This window comes from Rattus rattus, chromosome 1 (genome assembly GCF_011064425.1).
Source record: "Rattus rattus isolate New Zealand chromosome 1, Rrattus_CSIRO_v1, whole genome shotgun sequence".
Taxonomy (NCBI): domain Eukaryota; kingdom Metazoa; phylum Chordata; class Mammalia; order Rodentia; family Muridae; genus Rattus; species Rattus rattus.
The window spans coordinates 67,543,080-67,568,528 of NC_046154.1; the positions used below are offsets into that span (position 1 = coordinate 67,543,080).

General features: G+C 40.6%; 1 protein-coding gene across 1 annotated transcript in view; it reads right to left on the minus strand.

Moving 5' to 3' along the window:
- Window positions 1–2,512: 2,512 nt before the first annotated feature.
- The window catches only part of LOC116893691 (ADAMTS-like protein 1), a 179,309-nt gene continuing 156,372 nt past the window's right edge, over window positions 2,513–25,449 (minus strand). The window contains exons 10-14 of the mRNA XM_032895441.1: window positions 24,599–24,803; window positions 22,814–22,961; window positions 20,471–20,555; window positions 2,890–3,191; window positions 2,513–2,625 (exon numbers count right to left, since the gene is read on the minus strand). Coding sequence (XP_032751332.1) covers window positions 2,513–2,625; window positions 2,890–3,191; window positions 20,471–20,555; window positions 22,814–22,961; window positions 24,599–24,803 — 853 coding nt within the window. The remainder of the gene's footprint in view (window positions 2,626–2,889; window positions 3,192–20,470; window positions 20,556–22,813; window positions 22,962–24,598; window positions 24,804–25,449) is intronic.

The window sequence follows — 25,449 nt, forward strand, 5'->3', positions numbered from 1 at the left end:
AGAAACCACAGTATATAATATATAATATATATTCAAAAACAAATGTCCCTTGAAACACACCATGGTTTCTCATATATATACATATACATATATACGTATATATGTATGCACATATACATACATATACACATATATACATACATATACACACACACATATATATATATACAAACATACACACACATATGTACATATATATGACAGCTCTGTAAGCCTGAGTCACCAGCTACAGATTGAAAGCACTTAACTAGTTCCTCCTCCTGCTAGGTGAAAGATTACCTTTGTTCTTTCTGATTTCATCTCTTCAGATTGTAGAAACAATAAAATTAGCCTGGCTGGCTCTAGAACGCCAACTGATTTAAAAATCTGTTTATTAATACTGCACATCTTAAATTGATTTCAGCAAGAGTGATTAAAAATATATATAGTCTTGTGAGTTTTACCTTGGTAGAAGATCAAAGTTGATAATACAATAAAATGTTACTGCCAAATGGTGATTTGAAAAAATATATATCATCATGCCATGTATATATATGAATGAAACATTCAATTCAGGTGATCATGGAGTTTGGAGATACAAACACAACCATTGGAACTGTGAGTCATTCCTTGTTTCTGACAAAGCACTTGGGTATCATGCTGTAGGCTGTGATACCAGCACTCAGGAAGCTAGGGTTGAGTTTACACAAGTTCAAGGACAGCCTGGGTTAGATGGTGATACCCTGTCTTAAAAGCAAAGCACAAAATAAAAGAACAACAACTACCAACTACATGCAGACTTTCCCCTGACCTCTTAGCTCCTATAGGAGCTCAGAGAGCCGCAAAGTGTATTTAACACGTCTCCCTCACTAGGCATGAGAAGAGAGGGCACCGTCAGAGACAGGGAACCACCCCAAGTGAATAGGCACATTAGCTGAGTTCCAGGAAGCTCTCTCCTAGAGTCATTTGGAAGAATTTCGATTTTAAAATACCAGGGCTCTCCATTAAAACACTCCAACGATCCAGGGCTTGAAATTGGAAGATGTGCAAACAAACAAGAACCCTGAGGTCAGAACCATTAAATGTTTAAAAAGAGCTGCTAGAGGAAAGTACATTCTTTGATAGCAGCAGTCATTCCCTTTCAAGCCCGTGTGAATGGACAATGTGGGCACATTTAGTCTTACATTCTCCACCAGAACAAAAGATGCTTTTAAAAGAGTTCCCCAAATGTCATGCTTTTGAAAACAGTTTGGGGAAACTATTTGACTGTCCCCCATCTCACCCTCCACCCCCACACTGGTTGAGTAAAATCTTTGCTGGTCATGTGGAACCTCACCGCTCACTAAGATTTTAGTGGAGAATCGATCTGTACTCTGTCACCTGTCAAAACCTCTCTCGGGACTGATGTGTCCAAGAGTTGGAATATTAGTCTAATAATGTATTTGTTCACAATGGGGAGGCATGGGATTAACTGATTTCCCTAGCACACTCCATTTTATAACATAACATTCTAAGTGATCACTGAAGGAGTGGGGCAGATGACCCAGCGTAAGCATGAGCATCCAAGTTCAGATCGACAGCACACACTACAAGATTGAACTCGGAAGCACGTGCCGGTGGCTACAACACTGGGGTGCAGAGACAGTGGATCCCAGAGCTAGCCAGTCTAGCTGAAGCAGCCTGCTCCTGGTTCTGGGAGAGACTGGCTCAAACACACGGTGGAGAAGTAATTCAGGAAGACTCCTGACATCACCTCCTGGTTTCTCTATCCATGCCCATACAGATTAGTGCAACCACACACACTTCCGAGGCCTCCCTCAAGAACCACTGCAGGGATTAATTAGCTTGGTTATAATCTTCCTTCAACATGTACATCAAAATCATTCACTACTCCATAAATTTATGCAGTTATTGGTCATCATTGATACATTAATGTCAACATTGCTGAAGTTATTTCTAGAGTATCATGGAATACGCCCAAGGGAATGAGGTGAAAATATATGTAAACATTTGCTACTAAATAATGTTCATAATAAGAAAGCTTCAGGGATTCCGTATGAGCCTAGACAAGGTATTGTATGATAGAAAGACTGAATGACGACAGAAAACAGAAGCCTTGGCTGGGGCCCAGTGCTATCATTACTAGCTGTGAGAGATGGAAAAGTCCCCCTGCTTCTCTGCACCCTGATTTTCCTCTTACAGAATGAGCAGATCTGCCTTGGTCACTGCTCTCTCTCTCTCTCTCTCTCTCTCTCTCTCTCTCTCTCTCTCTCTCTGTCTCTCTGTGTTTCTTCTCTCTGTGTTTCTCTCTCTGTCTCTGTCTCTCTGTGTGTCTCTCTGTGTCTCTGTCTCTGTCCCTGTCTCTCTGTGTTTCTCTCTCTGTCTCTGTCTCTCTGTGTGTCTCTCTCTGTGTCTCTGTGTCTCTGTGTCTCTGTCTCTCTCTCTCTCTCTCTCTCTCTCTCTCTCTCTCTCTCTCTGTCTCTCTCTCTCTCTCTCTCGTGAGCGCTCCTGTTATGCATGGTGTTTGTAGACTTTAAACACCCTCCTTTAGTTGGAAAACTAGCTGAATAAATCTTAGGGGCTCTATTATGTTCTTGAGAACAGTAGAATGTGCTGCAGCGGGGTTTCCTTTCGCCCCAAAAGCACCTCCAAAAAGGGACAAACAAAACTGAACGTTGAGAACAAGACATTGGAATGACAGCTGCAAGCCATGTCATCAGTTGTGCTGGCTGCTCAGGGCTGACTGTGAGAGCCTCTCGGGACGAAAGAAATCCATCGGGGTTTCATTCTGGATGTTTTACATTTGGAATGGCTGCCTCTCCTTTTTTCACAGTTACCTGATAGAGTTGCATGCAGGGACAGAAGAAGCCGGGGAAGATGGCAGGCTCTCATCTAGACTCCCCTCCTTACCTCCTCCACATGACTCAGAGCACTTGGTGAAGCCCTCATATTCCCAGTCATACAGCTCGTCCAGGTCCTGCAGGCCACCCAAGAGTCCGTCTCCATTATCTGGGTTAAATTCGGGAGTTTCCCCGTTGCACGGTCCCGCATAACAGGCACGTTGCGATGCTGGCTTGGGCCCTTCGCATTCATCCGCAGGCAGGTCAGCCACAGACTGAGAGAAAGGCAGGAGCACCTGGCATCTTATTGTTCGCGCCTGGGTTCCCACGCCACAGGTGACAGTACAGGCAGACCAAGCTTCTGGGATGAACCTGCAGTTGGTAAGCAAGCAAGAGGACAGGATGAGAAGCCCCAGGCAGGAAGCCAGGGGTGCTGTGAGGGACTGCATCGCACCTGACTCTGGGGCCCAGAGCTGTACCCGGATGTGCTCGGGGATCCTCCACCCAGTCCTGCGCTGGCTGCTTCACTTTAGTTCATGAGCTCATTGGCCACTGATTCTGGAGTGCGTGTTTCGAGAGTGTCATGTGAACTCCCAGCTGCAAGACATTCCAGCCGCAGACCACCTGCTCGCTCACTGCTCTGCACCCTCAGAGGCAGCGGGACATTGGTGGGTCTCCTCCTCGCTCTAAATCCCAGCACTTGTGCCTCTTGTAGGATGCTGGCTTTTCTTACACCAGACTAACACTGATGCTAAAAACGACAACGAAAACAAGCCCTCGCAGATATTTGGGAAGAGTTTTCTCTTAGTTTGGAGCTCATATTTGTAACTTTTCTTTGCTTGTGTTCAGGATGCTTCCCAGGATTTATTTTTATGCATAAGGAGTTTTTTTTTTTTTTTTTTTTTTTTTTTAGTTTCCAAGCGCGGCTCTGCCTTTTCCCTCACACATTCTTTGAATCGGTCTGAACTCATGTCTTTTTATATCACAGAAAGCCACTCAAACTGAAAGCCACAGGCACGTTTCAGTAAACAAGAGCTTCTGCAGCCATACACGTTTGTTCCACGTCCTCCGCCCCCCACCCCCTGGAAAGGAGCTACACTAGGAAGAACTTGGGTTCTTTTTTTTTTTTTTTTTCCTTTCTTGACTTTCTCTAGAATGTATGAAAATATCCGAATTCCCAAAAAAGCTTTTGCTCCTCATTAATCAACCATGGCTGTAACTTCAGTGGCCTTGAGAGGTCTTAGGGAAAATGCCCAGAGGGAGCCATTAACATTTTCTTAAAAGTTAGTATAATAATTTGGAGAAAGAACTTTGGGATAATCACACACACACACACACACACACACACACACACACATGATCCTTCTGCTTCCTCACAGGGAGGCATGCTGAAGAGGCAGGCGGACCTGGCTTCTTAACTATGTCTTTGGCCTGAAAATAAAGAACTTGGTAAAAAAAACTTACGGCATTAAACCTCAGCAAGCGCAGATGGTTCACAGCTAGTTCAGGGAAACTGACACTCTAGCAGCAAACCAGTCACTGATGCTCCCTGCGTCTGAGATTGGCCTCCTGAGGGACAGACTTGGTCATTCTGCCCTGGAGGACAGTCCTACCCAAAGCACACACACTATTTGGAAGCATGGTAAAAAGACCCTTCCAAAAGAGACTCACTCCCGTTATCTTGGAAGACCCATTCATCTACTTGGAGAGTGCAAATGTCACCAGAACACCCATCAGAAGAGTAAACATAGATGGAATGACCACTCAGGATGAACCGCAAGAAACTTTCACACCAACATCATACCTCCTTGTTTTATCTTTGTCATCGGATGTAGAGACACAGGGGCAAATAGTATTCCCAAAAGATCTCAATGTCTTCCTCCTTTAAATAATGCCACCCGCATGAACGTTTTTGAAATATAAAACTGAAATCTAGTGTCAGAATCACTTTAATTCTCTGATTGCACATTCAGGTACACCTGCCTGGCTCCTGGCATAACAATGACGATAAAGACACAGCCCTGGATTTTACGGCCATGGTGCTGGCGTAATGGGAGATGCGTATCAAGTCACTTTGCATATAAGAAAGCACTTGATGGCAGAGTAATGGGTAATGTTTCCTTGAAAAAACGCAGCACCTTATTTTGTTCTAGAGTAAGAGAGACGGCAAGAACTCAAACTGTGCCCTATGGACTATACAGTAAGGACTATTCTTGTGCTACCGATAATAGACTTCTTCTGTGACTAAGGCAGTGGAGCAGAGTCGGCAAGCTTTTTCTGTAAAGAGCTAAGTGAGAAAATCATTTAGAGTTTGCATGCTTTGCAGACTCTGCTACAGCCACTCATGTCTGCCATCATTGGAAGGAATGAGTCAGTGGATGAGTGGGACTATGTTCCAATGAAACTTTAGCTGCAGAAACTGGGTATGGGTAGTGGTGGGGGGATGCTTATGAAAGGATCTGGATCTGGCCTATACGCTATTTTCAATCCCTACTATAAGAACGGAATATTTGCTAGAAAGGCCAAACACTTTGAGATTCATAGACGGTTCCCAAACTTACTTTCTTTCCCTCCCCCTCTCTCTGTGTGTCTATATATTATACAAATAAACTACACACACACACAGAGTCTCCTCAGTTCTCTTTGCCTATAAGGTGAATGACTGCATTTGCATTTAGTGTCTTTAGACTCTGACTAATGTTATCCCCAAACATACAAAAGCCCAGGGAACCTACAGTAGCCAAGAGTTGTTTTTTTTTTTTTAAAGTAGGGTTTTTAAATGATAAAGAATATGTAAATATGCACATATATATGTCAGAGAACTTTTGACTATATGGATGGTAGAGTGGATAGCAATAAAATACCCCCTGCCTCATAAAAAAAAAAAGGCAAATAAACATCTACTTTACCCCAAATGAGAGTTTTATTAAGTGCAAAACAGCCTTGCTGGCATAGTTCCCAACCTGCTATCTTTGGAACATCATCAGGTTCAGACCAATTCAAAACAATTTCATTTGGAAATGGTGCTGTCTCTTGGCAGTCATTTTAATTTCTCTCCTGCACACACTGTATGATACAACACATTCTCCTCTTGTTAACGTCAGGAGATTGTATTTCAAAGAAAACTATCTGATTGCACAAATGGCTACATGAAGGGCTGCTCTTCTTCTGAAGCATTTCTCCACAGCCTTACATCTTCTAAGGCTGCATTTGCTGTCTTCAGTTTCGTGGCCACAAGTGGGAGGAAGCAAGGTCACAGAGAGGGCAGCAATCGAGGAGGTTTAAATGCAGTGTTTTAAAGTCTCATCCTGAATGTCCCTTGTAGAGCTAGAATCTTTACAGCGTGTCACTGTATTAATATTCCCTCTGCGTCGCTGTATTAATCGTCCCTGTTCTTACTGAGCTGTGGCTTGGGTGTTTCAAGAGTTCCTTGTGTTAATGTAGCACTGCTGGATGACAGAGGAAGAGTGGCTGCTCCAAAGAAGGCTTCAAAAGACAGGCGTGAGCTTCAGAAGTGGTGATGTGATCCCCACATTTAGATTTTTCATTTCTAAGACACACACACACACACACACACACACACACACACACACACACCCCCTACACACCACTTGGTAAACGAATGAAGTGGGGCTTTGGTCTGGTCTTTTATTGCAAGCTTAACTGTTCTAACTAACAAAGAGCTTCTGATTTAGGCTTATTACCAGAGTCCTTTTTATGACACAGAAAGTGGTGAGAATCACAGTCACTTATAAGATCCCTAAGTGGTTTAGTTTATTACCGTCTATTATAAAGTTAGGGGCATGCCCTAAAGTAGTAAAAACAACCATTTTATTAATAAACTGCCAAACAAAAATAATATACTCTTGATTGATTAGCCATATATCACTATAGACACCAGCCAAAGTGAGGCCGGGGTTTTATGGATACGATCTGTAACTTTTCTATTTAACTTGCCCCTTTCCTCCACTGCTTTCAGAGTTCTCTCTCTCTTTCTCTCTCTCTCTCTCTCTCTCTCTCTCTCTCTCTCTCTCTCTCTCTCTCTCTCACTGTCTCCCTCTCCTCCTGTCCCAGTTCTCACTTCTACCTTTCTCTCCCACCTCTCCCGTAAACACAAGCCTATTTCAAAACTCACTGTTATTAGGGCCAGCAAGAGGCCTAGAGGTAAAAAGTGCTCGCTGAGCTAGCCTGGTCCAGCCTGAGGACACGAGTTTGATTCCCAGAATGCTGTGATAAGGGAACCAGCTCTCAAAACTGTCCTCTGATCTATACATGTGTGTGGATGCATTCATGCACACACACATACACAGACACATAGAGACACGCACATGTGCACACATGCAGGCACTCATAGTAATAAAAATTAAAAAATGCATCAGGATTAGTCAATGTCCGAATAACTTTATAGTTGTGCCATTTAAAAAAAAAAAGATGTATTTTTATGTATGAGTGTTTGCCTACAAATATGTTTGTGCCTGGTACTTGCAAAGGCATTGGGTTCCTGGAACTGGAGTTACAGGTTGCTGTAAACTGAACTGGGGTCCTCTGCAGGAGCCCCTCTCCAGCCTGCAGGAAGGCTATTTTCATGCTGTTGTTAGTCTCAAACTCTGGTTTCAAAATTCATACTAGAAGTTTCAGGGAGTCACATTACAAGCATCTAATTTTGGTAGTTTTCAGTTTGGTTCACTTCCCAGCTATGAGTCTATAGGAGCTGTGGCTTCCTCTTTTTCTTCTGGTATGCATTTATGTATGGAATTTGTGGCATGGCAGAATAGTGAGAGAGAGAGAGAGAGAGAGAGAGAGAGAGAGAGAGAGAGAGAGAGAGAGAGAGAGGAAAAAAATGCATTAAGGTGGACAACAGAGGAAAAAGAATACCATGCTAAATATCTTTCCTGACTGCTTTAGTTTCCCGGACTCTCAGTTATTGTACCCTTCTATCAGTTGCAGAAAACTGACAATGCAAATGAATTTCCTTTAAAAAAAAAAAGGGTGGGGTGGGGTGGGGAGAACAATTATCTTGTGGAATGCAGTGCTTCACTGTCTTGTGTATATGCTAATTTCGCATCTATTTGCAAATTCCTTTTATTCATATTTACTTAAATATGTATGGCTCTTTAAATGCCTTTGAAAAGGTTATAGCGTGTTACTGGCTCCCTCTTTACTTGAGTTCCCTTATTAATGAGCTGCAGTAGTTCAGTCAAGGACTCATTTTCCATGGTTTCCATGAGCCACGATCAACCACGCTCCAAGAATGTTGGGGGAAAGGCTAGAGAAATAATCCACAGTTTTAACGACTTTTAAAAAATCTATACTGCTATCGTCACTTTACTTTGTTATTGTTAATCTTATTGTGCATGATTTCAAATTAAACTTTATCATAGGTATAGACAAATAGCAAAATACAGTGTCTATAGAATTCAGTATTATTTGTAGTTATGGTCCTGTTCAGGAGTTTTGGAGTGTATTTGTGAATGGGGAAATACCATAAATGCCAATTTTGACAAATGTGTACTTTATATTTATACCCAAACCATGAGATTTCTTTTAAAAACGTTATTAACTTTTAGAAAGAACACCAATACGTTTTACTTACTTATTTGTTTGTTCACTGGGAATGCATGTTTGTTTCGATGTATGTATGTGCACCATGTGTATTTCGAGTGTCTGTGGAGGCCAGAGGAGGGGTCTGATTCCATGGCCTGGAATTATAGGTGATTGCAATCTACCATGTAGGTGCTATGTGGTAACTAAATTTGGTTCCTTTTCAAGATCCTTGAGTATTTTTACCTTCTGAGCCATCTCTCCAGTCCAAAACCATTATTAACCCCAATACTAAGTGTAGATGCATCTAGAAAACATTATGTTGGAAAGATAAATTATAAGAAAGTCTGCCCCAAATTAACTAGGAAGGTCTTTGCAGAAGTATATCACTGGGGCAAAGGTCCCAGGCTTGAGGGCTAATGATGTGCCCAGCTTCATCTGACGCTTAACCCCAGCTGCCTTTCTTCTTATTCTATTTATGTTTGAAAAGTTGGTTCTTTTGCTTCTGGCTAATCCTTGAAAGAGTAACAGAGTAAAAGCTTTTGGGCCAGAACAGTTGCTTAAATGTAAGGTGGGTATTTGTGCATCTGAAGAAAAATGTCGATCAATGCAGGAGAAAAAGACAGCAGCTGAGTGAGAAAGGAGACGAGGGAGGAGCAGCCTCCTCTCTGTTTCTGTTCTCCAGTTCCACCTCTCCATGACATCAGCAAGGCTCTCATAAAACTCCTAATGTCTCTAAATGAAATGGGGGTGGTGGTTTAAAAGCTTCACAAAACAAGCAGATCAATACAGAAAACTACGAAGTGGAGTCAACTCTTCAATGGAATCATCTTAGGGATTTTCAAATTAACTGCATAATTAATCATAATAAATCAGTGTACAGGAACTTTAAAAATGTTCACCAAGGCATATGTTTGCCATCTTTGTCAAAATTAGGGCAGCAAAAGGTGCATGATTGCTGAGAAGAGTTTCAGTGGGAGGGCTGGGGGTGAGACCGGGTAAGACGAGGTGAGAAGGATTAAACTTTATCATATATTTGTATGAGACTGTCAAAGGATAAAAAATAAATTTCACAAGTTTAAACGGGATTACCGAGAAGAAGTAAAGTTTGTGGACAGTATCTACCCACAGTATCTAAATTTCCTCAGAGCCTACGTCATGTCAATAAATGAGAGTCTCCTTTAAGGATGCAAAGTCTGTAGCTGAGGACTCTGGGTCTGAATGTGGAATCATGACAGGGTTCTCCCAGTTCACAGTCTCTGGAGCTGAACCTTAGTGATGCAGCTCATACTGAGGTCTCCAGGGAAAACGTCTCCCAGGGCATTCCTCCACAGAGCCTCTGGTAGCACCACATCCTATAGCTTCTTAAATCCCTAAGCATCATGCCTCCTGGTGAGTGAGTATCATGAACACTACTGTGTGTCTCAGTAGCAAAACAGAACAGAAGGATGGATCCTAGAATCTAAACAAATGAAAATTTGGTAGCGCCACCAATACAACCATTTGAAAAGACAGGGGAAGAAAATCTGTGGCTACCTGTGCTGCATGCTGTTAACCCATACTAATGCGACCCATTCCCAAATACACAGGCAACATGGGATGGTTCTCCTTTTGAGGCCAGTGATGGAATTCATTTGGGGATCTTTGGGGGTGGGGTTGGGGAGGGGGAAGGAGGAGAGGGAGAGGGAGAGGGCTGATTTCTCTAAGAATATTTCAACAGCTTTTTTGTAGAAAATTCTTAGTGCTTGAAGTGAAAGAGAATTTGAGTGCATTAGGAGCCAGGAGAAAATCTCATAGGAGGAGCCACAGAACCGGGAGCTGAGATTCCCATCCCTGCCCGGGTCCCTATTGTCAGGGCATTTGTCAGGGACAGGTAAAGAAAGGAAGACAGCTTCCTACTAAAGCACTTTCTAGAGTTAATGACACAAGCCTGGTTTGCCTCCCTGGTTGCCACCTTCCCAGTCATCTTTCCTAGGTTCTTCTGTTCCCAGACCCTAAGGACTGCTATGCCTCCGAGCTCATATTTGTAGCTTCCAATGCATTCACTAATGACTCCTGATTATCATTGACAGGAAATTTCTAAGTATTTAATCTTATAACTTTTTCTTTTAAAAGAATAAATATTAATTTAATTATTTTAATTAAAATTAAATTATTGATTTATAAATTAATATATTATATAATACACTGTAGTAGTAAATTAAATAGTTAAATTAAATAAATAATTGATGGCTCAGCAAGTGCTTGCTGCCAAGGTCTATGCCCTGAAAGCTTGCCATTTTGGCTAGGCTGACCAATGGACTCTTAGAATCCACTTGTCTCTGTCCTCTCTGATGGGATTATAGACACTGACAGCCTTACCTACCTTCTCACTTGGGGCCTGGGGATTTGAACTCAAGTCCTCATGCTTGAAGAGCAAGTGCTCTTACCCAATGAGCCATTTTCTCAGCTCCCCCAAACGGAATTCTTGATTTCTGCCCTTAGCAATGTATGCTGCTTCTAATCTTTATCACAACAAACATTTCCACTAACCACTTGTTAAAAAGTATTCATGAGTTAAACCTGACTTCTCAATTTTCTTAAATCCTTAATTCCAACTGACAGGCTACTCCTATCCATATGCCCTGAAAAACTAGTTTACCTTCTTTAACTCCCCCCACTCTCATTTTCCCTGTCATCATCAAGCATTAAATATTATACAACAGTTATTGTCATGTGTATTTCATGTACATAGTTCACCAAAACCCTGAGAGATGGGGATTGTTGGATATGTTGTAAAGTGGGTAAAAGAGATTACAGTATCTTTTCAATGGAGCACTGGCATCATCCAGCACCTTGTCTAGGGATGGTCTAACTCTTGGAATGTCTTTAGATAGTTATTTTGTAACTCCATAGAGGTAGACATTTCCTTAAAAAGGGTTGGTGATGACACAGATGTTTCTTGTCCATAATTATGCAAATTTTTCCTGTCAGTGTTAATGGTTTTGTTTTCTGGAAAGGAACCTTTTTAGGTCCAACTCTCTATTTGGATTGATGAACTTCCTGAATAATTCATTAATAAAGAATTTTGTTTGATATATTCACATCGTGTTCACATGTGTTCCATGATATTCTTAAAAATCATATTTTCATGGTGTTTATCTTCATACCAATGTCTAGATTGAGGCAAAGAGATCACCAGGGTCACAGTGTTGGATTTACCAATGAGGTTAGACTGTCTGGCCAGTGAGCTCCAGGAATCTGACTCTCTAATGTGTGGATTGCAAACGTGAGCTTTTTAGTGTGGGTTCTGGAGAACAAATGATGCTTTTATGACAAGCACTTGATTGACCGAGCTATCCCCCTCCCCTTTTTTCTTCTTTTCTCTTCTTCTTTCTTGCCCCTTTCTTCCCTTCTTCTTTTCCTCCGTTCCTTCCTTAAGTACACAGAGTGACTTAGAGTACACTATGTTGTCACAGTCAAGACTGGCTTCAACTTGTGGTAACCTTCCTGTCTCAGCCTCCCAAGTGCTGGAGTATAGTGTGAGAGTGGTCATGCACAGCACTGTGTTTCATTTTATGATGGTCATAGCCTATCTTTCATAACTACAGGGTTTGGTTTATATTGGTGGATTTTTGGGTAACCAAGGAGCTTGAGGCAAATTTAAACTCTTTGCCAACTACACTTCTCTAAAACCTCATTGGAAAAACTGCTTTATAGAAGAAAGGATTTTAAGACAAATGCTGACATCATAATTTATACACGACTTTTTGGTCAAACATTGCCTTATCTTCCATCTACGTACTCAATAGAGAAGGCCTTGGAGCATTCTGGAACTCATCCAAGTTTACAGGGACTCATGGAGAGCCTTTATTGTTAGTTTAAATTTACTTTAAAAAAAAACCTCAGCACATACAAAGTCTTAGTGGGAGAAAGTGATACGCCATTAACTGCACATAGCAGATAGGAACAAGGCCAAGTTACTCTCCTCACAGATGACAGAGAAAGGCGTGGTGCTGCTTAGGCCACCTTCCTGTGCTTTTTTGGTGTGCAGGAATGAAGCCTGATTTGAAGGCTTGCTTTCTCTGTGGGGTCATCTGCCTATCTATATCCCAAAGGGACTAGAGATGCCATGTGGCTGACAGCTATCGGTGCATCTGTGGCTCTCAGCTTAACACCACAATGAAAATTTAAATCCACACCAACCTCTGATAAAAATCTAAAGCACTGTAAACTTAGAATACTCTGAGTGAACCACTTCTTCCAATGGAGGGGGATGCATTTATCTTGAGTTTCTGTAAAGCTTTCCTCTCATTCAACAAGTTTGGCAAAGCTTTCCAATGAAAAGTTCAGTTCATTAAAAAATGACCTTAATGGACTTAACATATATTGGTGGTGACAGGGTCCATACTTTATTTTGGCACACAAGGACCCTATTAATTTATCTTTGTCATTCTCTAGGGCTCAGCTGAGCAAGAGCTCAGAGTTAGCTTTCTGAAGGCAGCAACAGTGGTGACGGTGGAGTGGCTGATGGATACAGGACTTCTTGGATTGCAATGAAGGCCCTTACTGACCACATAAAATGGCTCTGTCTGTGCTTTTGGCTTCATTGATGATTTCGCTGTCTCTGTGCATGCTGGGAGCAATCCGCGGGGATTGTGTGTATTAACTCAGGGTAGACGGAGGCTGCTCTTCCACGAGAGCAGTTTTCAGATCCTCTTTGCTGTGTTTTACAATTTTCCATACATTTCTTTAGTTAAACAGAAGTAACTACCCTCTGTATGTTAGAACAGACTCTGGACTGAAGTAAAAGTATGGTGCCCGTGAGTCTTTAAAGGACTTCCAAAGTACAGAGGAGAGGCAGGAAGATGGTGTACCGTGGGAACCGTAACCTGAGGTTCAGGTTAAACCCTGTGGTTCCTAAATGTCTTCAGAGCAAGATATATTTATAATGGGTGATAATAATATATTTTTTAACTTTCTTGAAGGTTCTCTGGGAAGACAAATGGTTTGAGGACAGGTTTAGTTATGGCAACAGGTAATATGTTAATCCTCATAACCTGTATGCTGTAGAGACCACAATTTACAAATGAGGAAATGGAGGTTTGTAGGATTCAGTGCTTTGCTCAGTCATTGCTGAGACCCCAGATGCATCCTACACTTAAGTACTGTGCCCTGTTGGTCTGTGTGGAGAGATGGTTAGATGGTTTTTAATCCTTGGTCCAAACAGGGCTACATCCATGCTAGGGCATCTGAATACATAGTTCCACTCCTTAGCAACTCATACATGGCAGCTGGATGCGCTTGAGAATTCTTTAGGAAACCATGAATTTTTTAGTCTGGTTTCAACACACAGGTTTTCCTCATTGAGAAACAAAGGGTGACAGAAATGTGTGATCATATCTTCCTTTCCAAAGCAATAATTTTGACATTAATGCCAGATTCAAATAAAATCTATCAGAAACTTCCAACTACTGGTTCATAAGAACATTTCCTTCTAACCCTCACAGTGTATATATTAATTTAATCTATCCATTTCTATTATTTGTGTACTAAGACATATGAGCTTAATTATTCTGGTATTTTAGATCAAAGGTAGATATAATTCTAACATAGAGAGTACAGAACTGGAGTTCTAATATCAATCATACTGCACACATACCGAAAACATCAAGTAACATTGCTTTTTTTTGTTTATGATTTTTGATTTATTTATGTATGAGAGTTTCATTTGCATGCATGTATGTGTACCACATGTGTGTCTGGTGGTCACAAAGGTCAGAAAAGAGGATCAGATCCTCTGGGTATGGGGAATCAAATCTAAGTCCTCTGGAAGAGGAACAAGTGCTCTTAATTGCTGAGCCCCAATGGAAATTCTTAAATCATGTAGAACCCATTTATTTAATCTGTGGATACTCAGCCAATATTCAAATTTGAGTCATAATTTTATTGCTTCTGTGACGACAGTAGTCAGATGGTTCTTTCTTTTAAAACACTTATTGCTATTTCTTACATGTATGGGTGTTTTGTCTGCATGTACATCTGTGCACTACACGTGTGTCCCTGGTGCCCGTTGAAGCCAAAAGAGGGCCTCTGATTCCCTGGGACTGGAGTTACAGACAATTGTGAGCTGTCATGCGGGAGCTTGGGGCCTCTGGAAGAGCAGCCAGGGTTCTTAACCACTGAGCCATCTCTCCAACTCCAACCCCGAGTCTTCTTGAGAGTAAAGCACTGTTAGGTAACTTTTGAAATATCTGCATTTACCAGAAAGTCACTATGCTGAGCTGGTGGCTCATGGGTCAGTTTTAGGTCCTGCTATTGGAGGCATGAGCAGTGAGCAGGTGCTGTATGCTCTTCCAAAGTGATTGTGAAACGCATTATTAGACAATGTGCATCAGTGGTCTGCTACTCCAGGAAATATGCAGGGTAGGGATAATTTTGGTAGATGAGGATGAGGCCAGAAAGGGAGGAGCTGAAGAGAGGATAAGATATGGGAACTTAACAATGTCTGCTCAGGGTAAAACATTTGCTGACTACACACCAATTCCTGGAACTGAATGCTGGATTCATGCTTTCTCACCCCATGCTTCTAATGCTCAACCTGCTGTTGCTCCAGCATCCTTTATGTTGACTTCTACTCTATAATGTACTACTTAATTTCTTGATATTATATAACATGAGTCTTGATTTTTAACGTATGTCTATTTCTATTCATAGAGAAGATAGTCGGTGGCATGAGAGATGGCTTAGTCATTAAAGATTAAGGCTCATAATCAAAAAGACAAGAGCAGAGCCTCCTTGTTACTTTCCATGGCCTGAGCCTTATAAAAAGAACATAACTCAAGTACTTTGCGTTGAGAATATAAACAATATTGCTGTCAAGCCCTTCACTGATGTTTGATTCTCTATATATACTTTGAGGAAATATAAGAATTCATGCCACATAGCTGAGATTTCTAGCCATTTTTTTTAAAAAAGTATACCTTCTTAAGTGCTAAGAAATTTCCATTATCTAACAACTTCATAGAGTATAAATATTAACTAACTATATAGAAATATAGTCCTATACATACTGAAATGCTGTTTCCCACAAGATAAACAAGGCACATAAGGACTGTAGAATCATCATGGGGACTCTCCCTGGTCCTTCTGTTTATACCTAAATCCTGTGGGTTCTATTCACACAGCTGCATGACAAGAATTTCCCTTTGTTTCTTATGCAATCGGCCCCATGGTTAACCTGATGCCATCTGGCATCCAGATATCATTGCTGCTTTCTGACTGCTTGACTTCCTTTTTTTTCCCTTCTGGCTCATGTCAGGTTTACTTCTGATAATACATTTAAGGCCTGGTTATTACAATGAAGCTTCCAAATGGCTTGCTAACCAAAAGAATTGACTGAAAATCTACGAAGATAAAACTCAAGAATTTTATAATCCAAGATAGAGGGAGAAGTGCTACCTGATTTTACTGTATCTGGCTTTCCACCTGGTGAATGCCAGCTACTTAATGAGGGGATGCTTGATTCATATTATTATTAATATTTATATTAATATATGGGCTACATTGAAAGGTCATTGTTCACCATTGCTTGCTTTGAACTACCAAGGAAAAACTACCAGGAACCGAAACGTACATGGGAAGAACTGAGTATTAGTCCTTGCTTTTTCTCTATGTGAAATGCCTTCCTTTAGACACTTCAAAGTCTAAATGACAAAGCCAGAGTGCCTTGTGCACCTGTGTCATGCTTTTGTCTGTTGTAAATATATCTTCTTTGGGGCTGGGGATTTAGCTCAGTGGTAGAGCGCTTACCTAGGAAGCGCAAGGCCCTGGGTTCGGTCCCCAGCTCCGAAAAAAAGAACCAATATATATATATATATATATATATATATATATATCTCCTTTGACAATTCCCCTCTAGGACATTCAGCGGTGCTTTACTGCTTGAAGGAGGTTAAGGAGATCTACAGAGTTTAATTAGAGGTTTGTTTTATTTTTTTTTAATAGTGTGGATGGGAGGTTATGTATCCAAGCAAGGGCCAGTGATCAATGGTTACATCACTGAAGAAAATGTTAACAGCCACTGTTAACAGCCACCAGTCTTTCAAGGAGTAGTGGGGCTGCATAGCTCTCTCCCCTATCATGATGGAATGTTGATTGGCCCAGCCATGTTTCAGTCTCCTGAAGCCAATCACACCTATAGTGAGTTCATGGGTGCAATGGCTGTGTCCTGTCTACATACCTCAGCACCCTCCGGCTCCTATAATCTTTCTATCCCCTTGTCCTCTGTGCTCTCTGAGATTTGGAGGGGGTGATTCAGCTGCATCCTTGAGAACAAATATTTCTTCTCATTCTTCAGCTCACAACCTTGGAGACAGGTTTGTTTTACTGTTTTTATTTTCATGACTTTCTAGGATGGGTTTCATTCATGAAAACCCCCACTAGGCTTACGTTTTGGTTTGATGCTTGGACTGTATTTGCATTGCATTTCAATGGGATAGAGAGAGATACCTGGTTAAAAGATTCTTACTGGGACTGGGCAGATGCTCAGGGTGTAGAGGGCTTCCTGTTCTTCCAGAGGATCCAAGCGTGGCTCCCAGAATCCATACCAGAAGATTTTCATCAAGTGTCTTACCGGGCATGGCTTCTATCTGATGGTCTCTGAGGATACCTGCTCTCACACCACCCCGCATACTTGAAATAATTTTCTAAAACTGGACTAGGGAGAAGGCATAACAGGCAAGATCACTTTCCGCTCTACCAGAAGACCCAGGCTTGGCTCATAACACCCAAGTGGTGGTTCATAACTCTGGTTAACTCCAGGTCCAGGGAGTCTGGTTCCCTTTCTCACCTCTAAGGACAAGGGGCACATAATACACAGACATACATATAGATAAAATACTCATACATATAAGTAAGATTTGGCTCTTTGTAGCCAGGATAATTGGTTAAAATATGTCTGGGGGAAAATAGTCTACCATAGAGGCATGGATTCCCGTAAGTGGGTTCACAGTTCCATTTCTGGATATAAAGATATGCGTTTGCCACAGTCCCTCTGCCTAAGATAGATCTTCCACGGTTTAGGAAAAACCCCTGATATCTCAAGAATGTTTATGTTTTGCTTCTGAAGGTGGAAGTGGTACATAGTAGGCCAGGTCTCTATCAGTGAGCTGCAAACTCTAGCCCTCTGGGAGATAGAATTGCGTTCACATAGTCCATGCAACGTTTAGGTTAGAAGATCCACGATGTGAGAACATTCTTGTGTTCAATATTTTACTTCTTTCTTGGCAATTCAGTTATTGGTCTTTTATCATCGATTTTCTCTAAACATAGAGATACTCACTTCCAACATACTTCTGGCTGGTGCTAAGCAACTTTCCCTTACATTTCGGGGCTATTGAGAGTATCTAACACTAAGTAAGGACATTTCATATGCTAAAGGATTAAGTGCAGTGATTTCCCTGTATTTATTTAACGAGACAGGCTGTTGATAATATTTTCTCTTTCCATATGGGAACGCTGGTGACATTTGCTGCTTTGCTTCTCCCGAGCCTGCTGGAGCTGGTGCAGAAGATAACAGCTCTGGCTCTCTGTTCCCTCTAGCCCCAGAGCAGCCGTTCAGAACTGACAGCCACAGCTTCTACACATTACCGTTTAATTTAACCAATGTGACTCTCTTCGGTGGGGGGAAGAAATGGTTTGCTGACAGTACATCATTTTTTTTTTCATTGCGCTTCGGAGAGTAATTATGGTTGTTACGCATATTTGGAAGCTTGTCTATGTGTTTTCTTTTTTAAAGAAGAAATTAAGACCATGCAGAATTATGTTTTTAAAATTCAAAATCAATTAAAAAATGTGACACTTAAGACCTTTCTGAGGGCTCAGCACATTAAACATGTAAAATGTATTAAAATATGAAAAACATACAGCTTTCATTACCTAATTCTACAGCTGTCATTTATTTCATTTTCGTATTAATGTAATTGTTGTCCTGAACATAACTGTATACATTTCCTTTGCATTAAATTGGCACTCCAATTATAATCTACTTCAATTCAGATTAATCACACCAAGATGGCAATTCCATTACATGAAGGGTGAAATTTAATGGCTTAATTTTATATGGCTATAATTTCAATGGCCGAAAGTGTGTTTAGCTGCTTTAGGGGTTTTATTAAAATTAAGCATAATGCACCTTAATTGGAACATTCATGGAAAATACATATCATAAAATATGCACGATCATGGTCTATGAAATGCTTCTGCATAAGCATTTAATTCCACTTTCAGGTTTCACTGGAGCAGTATCGACTAATCAGAAAGAAGTATAATTATGGATGCAATATGCTTTTATTTAGTTTCAACTTTGTTCCATTATTTGACATTAGTCACAATGCAGTGTTCCAGACAGATATGCCTTACACCAGATGGCAGAACCTAGTGTGTAAGGAGAGCAGATTATTTATATAAAAAATACACGGTTGGTTGGAAACATGTTTAACCATAGAGTACACATGAGGATTAACCAGGGCTGGTGACGTGGCACTTTCCTATGTCTCAGATAGAGCCTTAGTAGATGCAGAGTTAATGACCCTGACATCTTCCTCAGCAATGAGATCTGCCAAACTAGGTCCTGCCTGGGGAATTACAGCCTGGCAGGAGAAGGACAGGAATGTCTTCATCTATTTGGTTAGCGTTGTGACCATCAGCCACCGTCTCTCTCCCACAGTTCTCCCACCTTCTGTTACTTTATTATTTTTTTTACTGTAGTAACTTTAAGGTAAACAAGTACTTTATGTTTAACTTAATTGTTCTCTTAAGTAAAAAACAGTATCCAATTATGTACTTTTTTTTAGTTTTTATTTTTTTTGACTTCTGGAAAATCAAGTACTGTGGTATAATTAATTTGCAAGTGACCATTGAATTCCTGAGATTTCTTGAAACTCAGGAGCACAATTTTACATCTTAGAAAATCTTATCAGCTTTAGATTCAAGCAGGATAATTTGGAGAAAACTGTGTTTGAATATCTTCATTTATACCACTAGTAAAATTTACACTTTGACTTGAATTTGAAAAGTCTATGATGTGCTGTATGCTCTCCCGAAAATTCTGAAGACTGGGTCACATGTCTTATACATCCATATGTGTCCTAGTATCTACATTAAAGTAACTGAGAAAGGCTTTGAGCTGTGGAATGACTTTGCCATGTATGGAATGGATCAGTAAAGTATTCTTCCTTGTGCAGAAACAGTACAGAAAATGTGCCTGTCAGTGTTCTCTGGTGGAATCAGTGTATACGGATCCACCATTCAATCTGTTTTCTCTTTCTCTTCTGTGTTACTTTTCTGAAGTCTGGTCAATCTGTACCTATTGGTTAAGATTTCATGGTGTACAAACAGAACCCATAGGGGACCCTAAGTAACTGGGGAAGAACCACAATCTTTCCAATGACGAGGTAAAGCTATTACATGCCTTTTACCTTTACATATATTTTATTTCCTCCTAACATTTTGTGAATAGCTGTACTATAAAGTTCAGGGATAAGGAGAGTGGAATACTGCCCACACTTTCATATCAAATCAATCTGTCTGTCTTTCCTTCCTTCCATCCATTCACATATCATCCACGTATCCATCCATCCATGCATCCATGCATCCATGCATCCATCCATGCATCCATCCATCCATCCATCCATCCATACATACATACATACATACATAATTGTACTGGGGATTAAACCCAGAGCCTTGCATATACCAGGCAAGCAAGTGCTCTACCACTGAGACACATCTCCAGCCCATCCAACCTCTTGTTATATCATCAGTCTGGGATTTTTCACCTCTGGCTCCTTGCCAAAGGTAAAGAATTTAAAGAAGCACCTCATTTGTATCTCCCTGTCAGGCAAAACTGAAACACACTTCTATTCCTACGAGAATGTGAGAAACTTGTAAATCTCATTTGGATGCAATTGGATGCAATCAACATTTTGACGAACATTTGGCAACAGATCCATCTCTCATTGAGAATCCCAGAGGGCTCACGTCCCTTTGGGACATAGATTAGAATCCAAAAAGCCACAACAGTGAAACCCCACTAATTCCATTCAGGGGATTCCCCATACTGAACTTACGAAGGCTCTTCAGACACGGCAGCTCCTTCTTCTAGCTCCTGGGCTTGCTTGAACCATGGCAGTTTGGCCTCTATTGGAAGTTTCTCTGAGAAAAAGTACAGTGGGAAGGGAAGAGATTAGAAAGTACCTGAGGGTTCAGGGCAGTTCTTCATTCTCAGTACTTTCTAGTTTTGCTACATATGTAAAAGTCGTGCTAATAACTGCCAATGATTACTGTTGGGGCAAGTAGTTATTTCTGAGGATGGCTGTATCAAGAAGACTTGCCAGTGGATTTAAAGATTTCCTAACACTAGTGTCTATGCATATGCTTCTCTCCTCTATGTTGAACTGCAAAGTCCCCTTTTCTGTGAATGTCCCTGTTTGAAGCACTGACAACTACACAGAGAATCAACAAAGCTCCTTTGACACCTTTTAAACATAAAACACAATAGATGATAGTGTGGTGTGTTATAATTGTTTTGCCTTGTAGCTAAATGTTGCATTATATCAAAATCAAACAAACTACCATGTTGAAATTTGTAAACCATCATTTTAAAGTTCTGACTTATTCAATATTACTCCTAAGGTTCAGTAGCAATGGAAGTTTATACAACTGAAGGTCCATAAACTGTGATTTGATGTGTTGTACCTATTCATCTAGCTTTGGGCAAATGACTCAAACAAGCTTCTTAAGTGCTTCCTGGGGAAAATGTGGAGGAGCAAAAGAACTAGCGAGGTTCTAACTGTTCTTATAGAACTAACTGCCAAGATTCTCATCTTTGACATATTTATTAAGGTCATTTCTGGGCATGTTTGCCTTTATAGTATGAGCCAGCGAAGCTCCGTCACCATTTTATAACGTATAATTGCAAAGATGAAAGAAATATGTCCACATATGCATGCACCATGGACTAATGTGGTATTTTAACAATGCTTAGAGAGTCAGGATCACCACTTAGCTGTGAAAAATCCAGACTTCATTCTTGATTGTTAACTGTAGACTGAATTTTCTTCCCTCTAAAGCTGTTTGGTAAAGATAGAGCTAATAGGTCATAGGCTATTTCTAGTTGGGTTTTCACTACCTGTCTTCTATTTGCAGCCATCACCTAGAAGTATATTAAGAAATGCATGCATGATTGGCTCACAGGTGTGGGACACCTGCACATGCAGCATTCTATAACTCCACCATTCACCCTAGTGACAGGACAGCCAGTGGCCAGCTTGGCACCAACAGTAGGCTTGTAATACTCTGCTACTGTCTTGCACCCATGAGTGCCTGTGGCCATCTCATGTGATATTTGAAAACATTAATGAAAGTCCACTTAAATCTGGAGAAAACCTTACATGTGGCAGGGAGCAGGTTAAGAACCCTATTATACAATAGCTCTTGTAACCCTTTCATGGTCTTCACATACATTCTAGTATTTTCCACATCTTACAGATGAGTAAACTTAGACTTAGATATTATTAAGAATAATTAGGATTTCTGATATTTCCTTTTGTTTTCCTTTTAGATTAGATTATTAAAAGCTCACGATGCTACTCATTCCAATGATGAGTAAATCGTAGAGCTACTGCATGGCTGATTTTCCTAGAAATGTAATGTCTCAAAGAAGTGATACGAAGAAAGAAATGACTACTGTGCTTGGCATTCAAGGATATAAGAACACATCGTAGAGAATTCCGAACATCCAAATGGTTTGTGATTCTGAGTTTTCCTGTTTCATTGGCACACTAACACACTAACACAGAAATCAGATCAATATTCACACTTATCTGAACGGCCCAGTATAAGTATAATGCCTCTTGCTTAAGGGGATTTTTTTCTAAAGATTTTAAAAATGGAATCATTTTCGACATCTATTAAATTCAAATAAATGTCACAGTTCTATTTTCATTACACTTCTGCAATGCAGTCTCATTACATTTTCAATACAGAAAGCAGGTTTTTGCTTCCTCTGTTTGAGGTCTGTGACTTCCCACCATATGTCAGGCTCAGTAAAGTAGAAACATTTGGATTCCTTGTCTTTAATAGCAAGAAATGTGGATAGCAAATTACACACATATATGTACATATATATATATATTATACACACACACACTTGAGTGTATATTTGAAAACATATGAATAATATATATGAATGAAATAATGAAAAACATTATTTTACATAAAAAATAAAAATATTGTAAAATAAAACAAAAACCATTTGAAAATATGAAAAGAAATAATCAAGTCTTCTTAATATAGTCTAAGTTATAAAGTTTCTTAGAACTTTTGAGATATTTTAAAATAATCCAAGAAAACTTGAGTTTCCTGACTATCCATTGTCACTGAGGAAGGGTGAAGGTCCCCTGTCCCGTTACCTCTGGGCTTGTAGCAGGGTGTGGGAATGATGCATTCTTCTTTTATGTGGGGCTTTGTTTTCACACTGCAGCCTCCTGTGTGCATTCCACGGTGGTCAATGCAGAGCACCACACGGTATCTGAGGCCCTGGCCACAGGTTACTGTGCACTGGGAAGAGATGGTGAGAGAGAGAGAGAGAGAGAGAGAGAGAGAGAGAGAGAGAGAGAGAGAGAGAGAGACTCATAGGCAAAGCCTGATTTATATATTTAACTCTCCACCTAAGACTTTTATATTTCTTAAAAAGTAAAAGTTCATACATACATTTCATATATATGAATATAAAAAAATATATATATATTCATCTCTATCTATCTCTATCATCTATATCTCTATTTGAGTTTCTCTGGTGGATTTAAACCACTTCTTACCAGTTATTAGATCTTTGTTCTTTTTGGGTTTCAGAGGTAGAGTCAGTTGAAAATTAACTCATTCCTTTAGATCTTTTAGGATATGATTAACTAGTGATTAGTTAGTTGGACTGTGTGTAAAGACTCAAATACACTACCACAAAGGAGACATAAAGCTATAGTATGCTCAAGTTCAATTACTCATACAACTTTATTCAGTTACTTTGTGCCTATCTGTCCAAACTATGAGAAACAATTACTCCTACAAGGATATTTAGAGATGTTAAAAAACCACCACAGACTGCTTTATAATACAGGATTGAAAATGCAACTAATTATATTGAAATGGGGGGGGGGTCAAAGGAGCCCAGTCAATGGGCAGAGGGAGAGAGAATTTGGGGGAATTCTACCAGCCTGGGGCAGGTCTGATGTAGGCAATGCCAGGCTCCTGAATCTGTCCTCACAGTCACTGGGCAGGGTGTGGTCATGTTTGTTACTGATTCTGTGGGTAAGGACACAGTGCTTTGCTTCCACATCTTTTTATCTCTTTCTCCGTTTTTTTTTTTTTTTTAACTATGTGAGCAGGAAACCAGAATAGCCCTCTCTCTCTCTCTCTCTCTCTCTCTCTCTCTCTCTCTCTCTCTCTCTCTCTCTCTGTGTGTGAACAACACTGGGGACTGAACCTGAACCTGGGGCCTTAGACACACTAGGCCTGCACTCTACTACTGAGTCATATCGTCTTACCACTTTTTAAAAGTCTGCTTTTGATTTTGACATAAGAGTTTACCTACACAGCCCAAGCAGACCTTGAACTTGTAATCTTCTTGAGTAACTCTCTTACAGCACTGGAGTTACAGGCTTGAGGCACATGCCCAGCTAAGAATAATCTTTTCAGCTTAATTGTAGCAATGATGAAAACTAATGAAGGTAGCAATTTTGGTTTCAATAATTGTACTTCCTATCCACTTTTAACTATTGTGCTGTTTTCACTTCATACTTTTTCTTTTCAGGGAATGTGTACATAGTTGCACTCTTTTGTTTTTACTATTCCCACCCATTTTACATAAGACAAAGTATAATAAAAAAATGCAGTCAACTGAGCTATCTTGTAGAGGCACCTCTCACAGATTAAGGGTCATTCGACATCCCTAACTCTTAGAAGGGATTTGTTTCCCAAAAGGGAAGAGCAGAAGCCAGGCTAAAGTAACTTAAAGGAAGAGTAACAAATATTTGGTCATGTGGGATTGGGTCATTCCTCCTCCAGGAACTAAGAGGACAGGTTTTGAGACACCTCAGGTACAGAAGGCTGGTACTGTACAGGGTGATTGGTGGCTCACAAGGCCGAGAGGTAAGAGTGCACTTACTCTCCTAAGAAACAAAGAAAGAGGGCGCAGTTACCGGAGACCACTCCTGTGCCAGCCATTTAGGGCAGTCAAAAATGTTGCAGGGCTGCACGACTGGCATCTTTGGGGTGTACATGCATTTCCACTCTTCCACTGAAGTGACATGCCCCTGGATGTCCTCCTCCACACAGGAAACTGCCCGGCTCTGGATGCCCCCCCCACAGGAGGAGGAGCATGCGGTCCACGGGGTGGCCTCCCACCTACAGAAAGCAAGGGGAGTCATCAGGGTGGACATGCAAATTGCCAAACCTCCTTAGTGACCTGTCACACCAACCCCATGCCCTGGGTCGATCACGGGTTCTCCAGAGAATCAAAACTCTCTATTGGCTGAAATTTCATTAAGAGGGAAAGCTTCGACCTTGGCAAGAATGTTTCATAAACCTCGAATCTCTGCACAGTCTGGGGAGCAACCCACAGGATGTCTGGACTATCTATAACCTATCAACAATGGGGGTTCAATCTGCAGTCCTCTTTCTGTGGTTTCTGTGTACATGTATACTATGTATATATAACGTACATACATACATGTGAATGTACTTATGTATGTGTTAAAGTGTAATTGTTTTGAACTAAATCTCATCAAGTATTTCTGTGAAGACTAAAACAGAAAATAAGGAACTAATATCACTTCTGGATTTTTTTTTTTAAATAGTAAAAACTCATACGCAATCTCCCTACACAAAAAGCTTCTTCTCCCTCTTTTCTGAAACTGTCAGCTCCGGGATTCCACACACTCGGCACAAGCTAGTTACTCAGACTGTGCATCTGTAAGCTGAGTGTCAATAACTGTGTAATTGCTTAGCTGGTGACAGACCTACAGATGTCCCCCAGCGTGGAATGCCTTGA